Consider the following 13,834-nt stretch of genomic DNA (forward strand, 5'->3'; position numbering starts at 1 on the left):
ACTGGCCACTGCTGAGTTTTCCAAATTCGCTGGCATACTGAGTGCAGCACTTTCACAGGATCACCTTTCAGGATCTGGAATAGCTCAACTGGAATTCCATCACCTCCACTAGCTTTGTTCGTAGTGCTGCTTTCTAAGGCCCACTTGACTTCACATTCCAGGATGTCTGGCTCTAGGTCAGTGATCACACCATCGTGATTATCTAGGTCATGAAGATCTTTTTTGTACAGTTCTTCTGTGTATTCTTGCCATCTCTTCTTAATATCTTCTGCTTCTGTTAGGTCCATACCATTTCTGTCACTTACCTCAGAATGGATCATAATCACCCCTCATATTGATACAGTGCCTCAGAGATTATAGAGCACTTGCACATAGCGTCATGTTATTTGAACCTCACAACTGGGCAAATGTGTTTGTCCTTATCCTCATTTGGGGGATGAGAAAACAGAGGCTCAAGGAGTGGCAGAGCTGGGCTTGAACCGGGACTTTCTGATTCCAAGTCCAGTGCTCTTTCCCAGGACCCTCCAAGACTGGGCGGGGCTGCTGGGCTGGCCCCGCCCACCCCTACTCACTATGCTCCTCACTACTCCTGGGCTGTTACTGAGTGATGGAGATCTCCTAGGCACTGCTCTGGGCCAGGCACTGGACGTGCTGAGACATAACAATGAATGAGACACAGTTCTCAGGAGAATGATAAAGGCACCACCTGGGTGCTGGAGCAGTCTCCACCTTGTCCTCATGGGGCACAGCTGCAAAACAGGATAATTCTGTTTTTTGGTTTGTCCTTTTTTATTATTTTATTTATTTATTTGGCCCTACAGGCTTGTGGGCTCTTAGTTCCCTAACCAGGAATCAAACCCATGTCCCGTGCGTTGGAGGCACAGAGTCTTAACAACTGGACCGCCAGGGAGGTCCCAGAATGGCAGAATTCTTCTCTTACCTCTGCACAAGCCTTCTCTGTGTTCTCCAGGCTTTTGACCAGGGTGGTGGAAGTGACTGAACTGCAAAGACATGAAAAGCACATGCGATTAACCACCCGGCATTGTAGAGTTAAGGGTGATAACACAAGACCACACAGAGTTTTTACAAAAAGAGACCCCAGAGGAGGACCCAATTCTAGACACCTTCAGCCCACACTACACAGCTCAGCTTAGAATCTGAGGCATGCATCTCTTTAATGGAGAGCAGAGAAGTATCTAGAGAAAGCCTGGGCTGAAGACAGCTTCAGCCTCTCTAGTGAGTGAAAGTTGCTCAGTGGTGTCTGACTCTTTGCAACCCCATGGACTATACAATCCATAGAATTCTCTAGGCCAGAATACTGGAGTGGGTAGCCTTTCCCTTCTCCAGGGGATCTGCCCAACCCAGAGATCGAACCCATGTCTCCCGTACTGCAGGCAGATTCTTTACCAGCTGAGCCACAAGGGAAGCCCTCAGCCTCTCTACTGTCACCCTAATAACTTCCTGTAAGTGAATTAATAGAGGGACTCCATGGGATTAGATTTCATCATTTCCGAGGACTAGGGAGAAGAAGCTGGACCAGCAGGGGGCAGCAGAAACTCAGCAAGACACCAGTTTAAAGGCTCTGGGACTCTCCCTGGGGGAAGGACAAGCAGAATCAACCCCGCAAACACCCAGGGCTGGGAGCTCTGGCCCCTTCCTGGCCCCTTGGCCTTTGATCTCTTGACCATTTGCCTTCTGCTTTTGCTACTGAATGGCCTTCCGTTTTTCTACTTTGGCCTGAAGTACAGCTAAAAATAACAACCAGGGTTAAAGCTAGAAGGGGAATTTGTTTTTTTGTCTCAAAGTGTAAATATTTTAATCATATTTCCTAATTATAAAGTTGTATGCTCTGATTGTAAAATAATTCAAATATTACAGAAATGTAGACAGTCTGAAGTTCAAGTTCCAGTAAACCTCCTACCTTCATAGGACCCACCTTTTCTTTTCTCCCAAATAGCACTATTAGTATTTTAAAATTATCCTTCCAAACTTCTCTCAATGCATAAGTATGCTCACACAGAATATATTTAGTATGTGTGCTGCTGAAGTGAGAATTACATAATTTACTTTTTTATTAAAATAAGATCCTACTATACATTATGTATTACTTCTTGGACATCTTTCCCCATCGTTACATACAGGGCTGAGCAGTATTTCACTGACTGCTGAAATTCATTGAATCATTACCTTTCTGACAGGCACTGACAATGATTTCAGCTTTTAATTATAACCTTTGTTATAATTATATATATATATATATTTATTTATATATAAATATAAATATAACCTTTGTTACAGCAACCATGTTTATGCACAAATCTCAACACATCCATCTGATTATTCCTTAGACTAAACAGATACACAGACATTGGGAGTTTCTGTTCTTCATTTTGAGAGAAACTGAGGTCCAGATCAGGGAAGTGAGCTGATAGGGAAGCCACACTGTCTAACTCTTCGTTCCGTGTTGCCCACCTGCCCAGAGCAAAGACTTTCAATTTCAAAACCAAGTCAGAAAGCCCCTGGGGAGTCAAATGCAAACCTAGCGGACACCAGCAGTTTCTGTATGATCCATGTCCCATGGAGAAAGGAGACCTAAAAGTCAGCTCTACTCAGTCTAAATGGGGGTTCTTGCCCCTTGACACTATTTCAAAAGGAGAGTCAATTTGCCCTAGCAACATAGTTCATCAATAGCTGGGTAAACAGAAGGGTATGGCCCAGCCAAAATCAGTGAAATGCTAGTGCTCACACCAGAGCATCTACAAATTCCTGAGATACTAGGAGAACTGCAGGTGATGGAGCTGGTAAAGAATCTGCCTGTTCAATGCAGGAAACAAACAGATACAGGTTCAATCCCTGGGTCGGAAAGATCCCCTGGTGGAGAAAATGGCAACCCATTCCAGTATTCTTGCCTAGAAAATCCCATGGACAGAGGGGCCTGGAGGGCTATAGTCCATGGTGTCGCAAAGAGTCAGACACAGCTCTGAGCATGCATGTACAAAGAACTTCAAGCCTTTAAAAATACATTCACTAAAAATAATTTAGGACCTGAGGCTGTCCATTCAAAAGTAGCTTCTCATAATTAAAATGTGGTCCTTCAAATAAAGTCACTGACAACCTTCAAAATCTGAGCTTCTCTAAAAAGTGTATATGTACTATGGGTAATTAAAAAATCATTTCTTTCAGGCATTGAATAGCACCATTATGGTTCTTGCATAGGATTTATACTCTTAATTATGCTCTACTTGGACAAACATTTGTAAGTCTGTGTAATCTTATAAAATGAGGATCATGTGGGAATGTTGCAAGGCCTTTCAGGACAACCAAGAACAGAAGAGGCTTCCCTAGTGGCTCAGTGGTAAAGAATCCACCTGCCATGCAGAAGATATGGGTTTGATCCCCGGGTCAGGAAGATCCCTTGGAGAAAGAAATGGCAACCTATTCCACTATTCTTGTCTGGGAAATCCCATGGACAGAGGAGCCTGGCAGGCTACAGTCCATAGGCTCGCAAAAGAGTCAGAGACAACTTAGAGACTGAACAGTGAGCAAGGGGGGTGGGGTCACTATACAATGACATCTAACGTGATTACCCCAGATGATGGCCAGTTTAAAATACTCCCTTCCGGGCTTCCCTGGTGGTTCATTGGTTAAAACTCCTCAAGCCAATGCAGGGGACACAGGTTCGATTCCCTGGTCCAGGAAGATCCCACATGCCATGGAGCAACTAAGCCTGTGCACCACAGCTACTGAGCCCACTCACCGCATGACTGAAGCCTGAGCACCTAGAGCCTGTGCTCAGCAACAAGAGAAGCTGCTGTAACAAGAAGCTCACTCGTCGCAACTAGAGAAGACCCACCACAGTAAATGAATAAATCTTTCTAAAAATAAATAAAATACACCCTTCTGGGGAAATGGTACACATAGGGTCCTACCACTCTCCTCCACTTCAGCCTAGAGGCACCTGAGCCTCCCGGTCCAAGAGATGGGAGCAGCCCCATACCTCTTATTTCCATAGGCCATCTTCACAATCAGTATCAGAACCGGAAGCAGCAGGATGGTGGCACAGACAATCCCCACGATGATCACCAGCTGGTTACCACCCAGGATCTCTGGTCTGAGGGCTACCGGGGTCACCAACGCTTGGGAAAGGAGAGCAATGACAGAGCCTCAACATTCCAGCGAAGAGCTGGGAGCCTCACCAGTTCTATGCCAAGCAGCAACCGCCACGTCAGGAAGGAGGAGGAGAAGGCCAGCCTTCACCCCACACGGAAGCACTGGGACTCCAGCTGACCCCTTTAGACTGAGAACCAGCCTTTGCCCACCCCTTTTTCACTTAAAATATAGATGAAGGTGGGTGGGTAAACAGACTATCACCTGACGTACCGTAGAGTTTCTGTTACATTAACAATTCTATCTTAAAATGCGGTTCACCGAATGACACAAATAACAGACATGTAGAGGCTGCTGTCCTTTCTATGGTGAAGTGATTGGTCTCAAAGGTATCTAGGCTACAACACAGCCCCACAGTCGTGATACCAAGCACGACACTTCCATCCGCCTATATAGCACCCTTCACCCATTTCCTCAATTCACTCCGAACACATACATCAAACACCTCCTGGGTGCCAGATAGTACTAGGCGCAGAAGATACAAAGACCAATGATGCATGGTCCATGCCCTCAAGGAGGGGGACAGTGTGCACAGAACACCAGACTGCTATAGGAGCTATGAGAGCAGTCCGCATGGGGGACAAAGCAGCGCTGAGAAAAGGGCACCCAGTTCTACGGGGAGCAGAACCTGAGACTTTGTCAGCAAAAGTTTTAAAGTTTGAGTCTGAAAGGAACAATCAAAGATTTTAGCAACAATGGGAGAAGGATAGGGGTGAGGGAGGTAGGGACATTATACCCAAGGTCTGGAGCCTTTAGGTTCAGGATGGTGCTTAGAGAAACTAGCAAGAGGTCCATGGCTCTGGGTCAAAGGTTGCGTGTGAGGGCGTGATGGGGAATGAGGCTGGGTAGATAATAGGATCTAAGTCATGAAGGACCTTGATTATCTCAATGAGGAGTTTGTTTCAATTTTCGTTTTGCTCTGTTTTTTGTTTTTTCTGTAGGCAATGGAGAAGACATTGAAAGGTTGTAGGAAGTTCAGATTGTGATTGAGAAAGATGGCACCGAGGATGAGGGGTAGTGACTAAGCGAAAGCAGAGACTGGTGAGAGGCCTACAGCCTGAGACAGGTCGACAGGCAGAATGAGGGGATGGTGCCAGATGAGAAAGAAGACAGATCCAAAGTCAGCAGTCGAAATGACAGGACCTGTTGACTTGTTAGATTGGGGGTCCTGGGAAAGGGAAAAATCAAGTACAACTCCCAGGCATGCAGTTGGATAATTGTGTAGATAGCAGTGGCATAGAGTGAGGTTGCAGAGGTGGGCAGGGGAGAGGTGTGAGTGGTAGATTTGGATTATTCGTGTTTGAGTATTTGTGGAATATCTGGGTGGAGTTCATATACAGAGATAGATGGATGGATGGATGGACAGATAAGTTGTGCCTAACAGAGTATATTAAATATATACAGAACATGGTGTTCAATACTGCTGGGGTAGGGAAGTCAAGGATGAACAGTTAGAGTGCCTCTGTGACCTACACTGGAGGAGAGGTACAAGTAGAAGGCTGGCTGCAGGGCGCTGGGAGTTAATGCAAGATGAGACAGGAAGCACTGAGTTCAGTCCTTTGCAAACTATCTGACGGTGTCTAGAAAGAAATGTATTATGATGAAAGTCGCACAACTCAGAATATACTAAAAACACTGAGGTGTACGTTTTAAATGGGTGAACTGTGTGGCGTGTGAGTTGTATCTCGATAAAGCTGTTTCAAGAAAAAAGTAAGACACTGGCTATCTATTTTACATATGGTAATGTATATCTTTCAATGCTATTCTCTCCAAGCATCCCACCCTCTCAACTCCTCCCACTGAATCCAAAAGTCTGTTCTTTATGTCTGTGTCTCCTGGAGGGGTGGTGTGAGGAGGGATGTGGAGAGGAGTTCAAGAGGGAGAGGACACATGTATGCCTATGGCCGATTCATGTTGATGTGTGGCAAAAACCACCACAATACTGTAAAGTAATTCAATTAAAATAAATAAATAAATAAAGTTTAAGTGAAAGAAGAGAAAAAAGAAAAGGTATGACATAGGGTGAGAGCTAAAGTAGACAAGGACACAGGTAAGAGGAAGAGTTGAGTGTATGCATGGGCTTAATGGCAGAAGCCCATGGAGAGTATGAGCTTAATGAGGCATGTTGTGAGGGTCCTAAGAAGAAGAGGGTACCACCTGAGCACAGGGGCTCAGATAAGCCCCCAAAGGGAAGGCCACTCAGGATGGCAGGCCAAAGATGAGGATGGAGTAGATGGAGGTCTGTTTGTGGGTGTGGAGGGCTCAGAAGTTGCATGAGTTTCCGCTAATGGCTTCTCTTTCCTGTGAAGCACAGGTTAAGACTTCTGAGAGTCAAGAAAGCCATCTGCCCTGCTTCCCTCTCTAGCTGGGATCCTCCGTTATTGACAAGAAGGTGCCTCCATGGGCTTAAGTCTCTGGCCAGAGGTATTGAGGGTAGAGGTGCTTCCTCACCGCTATCCCTGCCCCCAACCAACCACAGCCAACCCCTGGGGCCCTTGCAAAAGGCAAAGTCCACAGGCCACATCCTGACTGCTAACTGGGTTCTGGTTTAACTTTAACCCCTCACTTATCAACCCCTCTCAGTCAACACAATTGAGTCTTTACTCTCCTCCTCACCAATGCCCTTAATACACACTGCCAGAATAAAGAACCTTGGATCAGAAACTCCCTCTATTTTTGGTTCCTTCCCCTTCCTGTTTCCTCTGTTCTTTGCTGTCTCTCACCAGCTCAGGAGCATCTTCCCTTCTACTACAGAGCATAGAGCATCTTCCTTGAAGCCAAGTCAAAATGACCCCAACCCATCTCTGAGCTCCTATATCTTTAAATTGGTATATTACAGAAACCATGAGTGAGGCTTGGCAGAGGGGTTGGCATTCACTCAGTATTATTACCTTTTTTTCCCTTGACCTACCATCAGGGAAGCACTAGGGTGAGGCAGGCAAGGTGCCTAGGGCACCAAATTTAAGGAGGGATTACTCTCAAGGTCATGCAAGCACAGGGTAGGAGTGCTTGATAAGTCCGAGGCTTATCAGGGTCAGGCAAGTACAGGACCTGAGAGTGATGCCTCCTTAAATTGTGCATCCTAGAAGCCTCTCCAGCTTCCCCCCGGTACTGCCCCTGCCTACCGGCTATGCAGCCCCTCCTCCCTGCCCGGCCAGATGCTACATACTTCGGGACTCTTTCAGGATCACTTGCAGCACAGTGGTTTTCCTGAATGTCAGGTTCCCCAGGTAGATACGGCAGGTGTAGTTTCCCCCATCAGACTCCTTCACTCCGTGGAGCATTATAGAGACATCATTGCGGGAAGTGTCTCCCACCAAGTTTACACGGTTCAGGAAGCGGCCCCAGTTCTGGGAGTACCCCATGGGTGTCCTGAGTTTGGGCTGATAGCGCAACACAATCTCCTCCTAGAAGGGAAAGGTAAAATGTAACAGACTGAAGGACTGGGGTGGGAGGGAGCTCTCGGGATTCACAGGCCCTGTGTGTAGAAGCAGTAAAGGTATCATCAGAAAGTATCAGAAAACACAAAGCCACGGACACACGTGTCCACACCAATCTCCTTGCTGTTCCTTGAGTGCTGGCCTCAGGGCCTTTGCACTTGCTGCTCCCTACGCCTGGAACAGTCTTCCCACCTAGACAGATGCATGGTTGCCTCCTTCACTTCCCGAGACCTCTACTCAGATGTTACCTTTTTGGTGAGGCCTCCCTGGCCACCTACGTAAAATAACAATCACAAAAGCCTGCTTTCTTGTTCTCCATAGCTCTTACTATTACCTGACATACTGTGTATATACTTCTTCATTATTACTATTATTTGGCCGCATTGGGTGTTAGTTGCCCCACAGCATGTGGGATCTTAGTTCCCTGACCAGGGATCAAACCAGCGTCCCTGCATTGCAAGACGAATTCTTAACCACCGGACCACCAGGGAAATTCCTACTTCTTCACTATTCTTCTATGTATCTCCCTCCATCTTGATCGTAAGTCTCCCACCAGGGCAGGAGCTTTGAGTATTCACCACATAACAGACACTTTAAAAATACTTGTTAAATAAAAAAGTGTCCAAATTTTTCAAAAAGGTATATAAATACCATTATTTTTTAGAAGTTTTTAAGAACAGGAAATGAGGATACAGACACAAATATGAATGAAAAGACCTGGCACCAAACCTGTTGTCTCTTGTGATTCCAATTCATAACTCACAAAAGTCAACTACCATCCTGTGTTCTGCAGTGACTCACTTTGGTGGGTGACAATTAAATACACAGTGAGTTTCCAGAGGTGAACCCGAAACTACATGTAATTCCCCAGACCCCACCATGAAGCCATCCTTTCTGATCCACTCGGACAGCATATAGGAATCAACTGAGTGTAAATGACATTTTGTATGGATGACCTGGAATATGTCTTCATTTGTAAAAGCTAAATCTTTTCTAAGCTTGGTACCTTAACTTTTATTAACGATAAGTCATGTGAGATATCTCTCAAGACACAGCTTGACTCATCAGGACATCACCATGCCATAGTTGACATCTACTGGTCTAATGAACTAACCTGCTGTTTACTGCTTCAGAGTCCCTGTGAAGTACGCTCCTCATCTTGGCCTCCAGCACTACTAATCCCAACATTCAACACATCCATGAAGACAAAGAAAATCCCATCACATAAATGGGGTGAAGGGGCGCAGAAGAAAACTCACAAAAATAACCCAAATAAGACAATCAATCTTATGCCTAACCCACTGCTTTCTTGGCTAGATCACCAAAAGCATTCCCCTTTGTTATTCCATGAATTCTATAAAAAGGAAAAGAGAGAGAAAGGATAAAGCCAAGACGCAGTAGCCAAGTCATGAACCAATGCTCTACATCACCATGTCCTAGATGCATCCTGACAACCCAAAAAGTCGAGCGGTAGCAACATCTACTTCTTCATCATCTTCATTAGTCATTTTTCCCAACCGGAAGCTGAAATTGCCCAGCCAAGCTAAGAGGCCCAGTTGTTGTTGTTTTTTTGTTTTTTTTTTTTAACAAACTCCAAACTCCAAGCCCTCATGAGACCACCATGTGGCACCTGATGCCTAGGTTCTTGTTGTCCCCACTCTGTCCTGACACCACTGGCCAGGGGCTTCTTCTACACAACGAGGGCTTCTCCTCCTTACCTTGGCAGGCTCTCCTGATGAGAACATCCAGTCTGCCCTGCTCATGTGCTTCTCTTCTGTGCTGTGGAAAACACATCTCATCTGAGTCGAATCACCCACATGAACCATCAGCTCTGGGGATAAAACGATAAGTCAAGTCAAACTCAAAGTATAATCTCTAGAAGCCAAAGAACTTCTGGAAGAGATCATGTTTAGCCAAAGATCCTCTGCAGTAAAACCAATGTCACCACCACACACTGCACACTTTCCCTCTGTGCGGCCAGAATATTCAGAGGCCTCTCATCAAACCAACACGATGCCCCAAGGGTAAGACAGCACCCTCTAGCTGCCAACACACGTCAAGTCTGAGGGTCCCACTGACGTCAATAAACACTTTTTGGCTTCTCTTTAATTTCTTTCTCCTTCTCCTTTTCTAGAACTTCTCCCACAAGCCCCAACTTCACTTCAAGCCTGTAATAAAGAACGGAAAACCATGAAGCCCTCCACTTTCTGTTCGCCCACTTGAGTACCCACATCTGCTTAACATAAACAGGAAGTAGAAATAACTCTCATTCTTATAAATAACCCACTGGCTCTCCCAGGTGAAAAACTGAATCATGGGTGACTCTTCTACTTAATTCTTTTACAAGTTGTCTTAGGACTTGCTTAGGACAATTCTGGCTAGACTACAGGTCACAGGACTGCTTGCTAATTAGGTCAAATAACAGACAGTTTTCCTTTTGACTTTTCTCTCATTTTAATCTCTGCCCCCACTTCCCCACCTGTTTCCCCTTCTGCACCTGCTCCCCCTTCCCCTCATTCTTGGCTTTCCAACTCATAGTCTCTTCCTCCTGCTTATTTGTGTAAACAGCTGATCCCATACTATTTATATCATTTTAAGAAGTCCCTGAAAAAGAAAATAATTAGAAAGATGCTTCTGATTTTTCAACAGTGCTGTATATAAATCAACCACAAACTCAGTCAAGATATTAAAGGCAGGATGGTATTTAAGGGAGACACAAGTCTAGGTCTTATTTGGACAGAGTTCCTTCAAAAGAGCATTGAGCAAAGCTCACAAAGCAACACAGTACATCAGCTAACTTTTTCATCCAAATTGTGTCCCTGGCAGAACACTAACTTCCCGCTCAGCAGGAAAGATGTACAATGGGAGGAAAGCAAAAGAAAATATCATGAACTTGGAACTCTATGGAGGGAATTAATTTGGAAGTGATAAAAATTCACTCCAAAGAATATCAATAGCAAACGAAATGCCCTCTAAATCTATGTGTATATCAAAAATTGAACCCTATATTTTAAATGCAGTAATAAGAACTAAATATTATGAATTCTTTCAACACACCAGACATGTGCTAAACACCTAGGTTATCACCTAGTCATTACAATATTTTGAGATATGCACTATTATTCTCCCGTTTCACAGAGAAAGAAACTGAATGAGTGCAACGCTTCACGGCCAGTAAAAAGCAGAGTAGAACTCACACCCAGGTCTGAGTGAAAACAAAGCCCATGTGTTCTCACTCCCTTTACTGTTACCACCTCACATAAGTGGAAAGATGGCTGATTCTAGAGCAAAAGTACAGGAAGTTAACATTATTTTTATTTGTAAGAAAACTGCCTATACAACTGAAATTTGTCTTTCAAATATTAGGAACTTTCTCTAAATTAAAATTTAAAGCCTGTCACATGTGATTCTAAAACATGGACTTTTAATTATTTCATTCTCTTCCCTCCTTTCTAGTATCATCAGTTCAGTTTAGTCGCTCAGTTGTGTCTGACTCTTTGCAACCCCATGGACTGCAGCATGCCAGGCTTCCCTGTCCATCACCAACTCCCAGAACTTGCTCAAACTCAAGTCCATCAAGTCAGTGATGCCATCCAACCATCTCATCCTCTATCATCCCCTTCTCCTCCTGCCTTCAATTTTTCCAGCATCAGGGTCTTTTCCAATGAGTCAGTTCTTCACATTCGGTGGCCAAAGTATTGGAGTTTCAGCTTCAGCATCAGCGCTTCCAATGAATATTCAGGACTAATTTCCTTTAGGATTGACAGATTTGACCTCCTTTCAGTCCAAGGGACTCTCAAGAGTCTTTACACCACAGTTCAAAAGCATCAATTCTTCAGTGCTCAGCTTTCTTTATGGTCCAACTCTCACATCCATACATGACTACTGGAAAAACCATAGCTTTGACTAGGTGGACTTTTGTGGGCTTTTTCTAGTATCATGGGGCTTCCCTGATAGATCAGTTGATAAAGAATCTGTCTGCAATGCCGGAGACCCCAGTTTAATTCCTGGGTTGGGAGGATCTGCTAGAGAAGGGATAGGCTACCTACTCCAGTATTCTTGGGCTTCCCTTGTGGCTCAGGTGGTAAAGAACCGCCTGACCGGATTTGTGGGAGACCTGGGTTTCATCCCTGGGTTGGGAAGATCCCCTGGAGAAGGGAAAAGCTACCCACTCCAGTATTCTGGCCTGGACAATTCCAAGGACTGTATAGTCCATGGGGTCTCAAAGAATCAGACATGACTGAGTGACTTTCACTTTCACCTTCACTTTCTTTCTTTCTAGTATCACAGACCTTCATAAATTGAGAAGAGATTACAACAGAATAAAAATAGCTAGAGTAATGAAGTAATGATGTTGAAGCTGAAACTCCAATACTTTGGCCACCTAATGCGAAGAGCTGAGTCATTTGAAAAGGCCCTGATGCTGGGAAAGATTGAAGGTGGGAGGAGAAGGGGACAACAGAGGATGAGATGGCTGGATAGCATCACCGACTCAATAGACATGAGTTTGAGTGAACTCCGGGAGTTGGTGATGGACAGGGAGGCCTGGCGTGCTTCAGTCCATGGGGTCACAAAGAATCGGACACGACTGAATGACTGAACTGAACTGAATGAAGTTAGGATCCAGAAGTCACCTAAAGCTCACCTACTATACCACCTATCACGTGCATGAGTCTCTTCAATAAGAGTATTTTCTCTCCCTGAACAACTCAAAACATTGTTCAGGCAATTCATCTGCTATGAAAACTTTAATTTCATTTTGAATCTTAAAAATACAGATCACACAATTGAAATAATATGCACATGCTTGAGCAACAATTACTTTTTGTTCTCTTTATACATCTCATTAACTATTATATATCTATACAGTGTAATTATATAATCTGTGAACACACACATTCAGATGCCTTAAAATCCTTTCACAGAATACAAGGAAGCAAATTCTTAAAAGAGAGAGAGAGAAAAGAAAAGAAAAATAAAACTGTCTCTAGCTTTTAAAATAAGAATTAAAAGAGTTGGAGCAGTAGAAAGATGGAAGAATTACAAACTGAAGAGTAAACTTCGTGGAGGAAGCCGTACATGAGTTTCCACATGGGAGGAGATGGCCACCAGACAAATGGTGAGCACTCAGAGCTATCCCCACTCTGGCTGGAAGGAAAAAGTAAATACAAGTTGCTCCACTGGCTACTGGAAAATATCTGCCTCCCATAAAATTGCTCTAGCCTACTCCCATGGACTCAACTCTTAAAATTGCCTCCTTTGGATTTGTTCCCTCTGTGCCTCTTCTAAGCAGGAAAAGGCACCATTTTGTAGGACATGCTTGAATGTTCTCAAGGCCAGCATCAGAGAACAAAGAAGAAAGGGGTAACTCAAAGATAATCCTTGGGAGACACAGGTAGCTGGTTCATTTCTTCTTCCTGGAGAGCCCTAGCTTTGAAATCAAAAGAAAAAATGCAATTGATAAAAAGTATTAGTATGAAGTTAGGAGTGAGGTCAGAGGCCACCTTCCACAATTCCTTCTACCACTTCATGTTTTTAGAAAGCAGATTCAAGTGAGAGATGCTCACCTAAGGATTTCATTCATTTGACCAATGTTTATTGACTGCGTACTCTGTGCCAGGTGCTGAGCCTGGGGCTGGTCATGGAACCAAGAACACGGATGCAGGTGGACAGGGAGACACAACTGAACAGGTGTGATGAGTGTGTCACCAGAGAGGAGAGCTGGGTGCTCCAAAGGAGCTCACTGAAAGGACAGACCTAAGCAGGCTGGCAGGGGGAGCGGTCTAGATCCTAGCTCCTGCCCTAGACAGCAAGCTCTCCTGAGGACAGAGCCGGTTCTTCCGCTTCACACTTTTTTGTTGTTTTCTTTTTTTCAGTTGTTTATGTTTGGTTGCACTGGGTCTTCGTTGCTGTGTGCAGGCTTATTCTAGCTGTGGAGAATAAGTGCACTCTCTAGTTGCACTGTGCGGCCTTCCCACCGTCGTGGCTTCTCTTGCTGCGGAGCACGGGCTCCAGGGTGCACAGGCTTCAGTAGTTGTGGCGCACAGATTAGTTGCTCCACAGCGTGTAAAATCTTCCTGGATCAGGGATCAAGCCCGTGTCCCCTGCACTGGCAAGTGGATTCTTATCCACTGTACCACCAGCGAAGTCTCCATTTCACACATTTAAAGATACTTCATTCTGTGATTTTCAAACTTTTAAAGCAGCAGAATTCTTTCTTCAAACAA

General features: G+C 44.6%; 1 protein-coding gene across 3 annotated transcripts in view; it reads right to left on the reverse strand.

Annotated features, from left to right (window-relative positions):
• The window catches only part of AMICA1 (adhesion molecule, interacts with CXADR antigen 1), a 35,068-nt gene that overhangs the window by 9,824 nt on the left and 11,410 nt on the right, over positions 1 to 13,834 (reverse strand). For all 3 annotated transcript variants that reach the window (XM_010830411.1, XM_010830410.1, XM_010830409.1), the window contains 4 exons: positions 9,326 to 9,438; positions 7,337 to 7,574; positions 3,998 to 4,136; positions 941 to 1,001 (listed from right to left, as the gene is read on the reverse strand). In XM_010830411.1, the coding sequence (XP_010828713.1) occupies positions 941 to 1,001; positions 3,998 to 4,136; positions 7,337 to 7,574; positions 9,326 to 9,438 (551 nt within the window). The remainder of the gene's footprint in view (positions 1 to 940; positions 1,002 to 3,997; positions 4,137 to 7,336; positions 7,575 to 9,325; positions 9,439 to 13,834) is intronic.

This window comes from Bison bison, unplaced genomic scaffold (genome assembly GCF_000754665.1).
Source record: "Bison bison bison isolate TAMUID 2011002044 unplaced genomic scaffold, Bison_UMD1.0 scf7180017864518, whole genome shotgun sequence".
Lineage (NCBI taxonomy): Eukaryota > Metazoa > Chordata > Mammalia > Artiodactyla > Bovidae > Bison > Bison bison.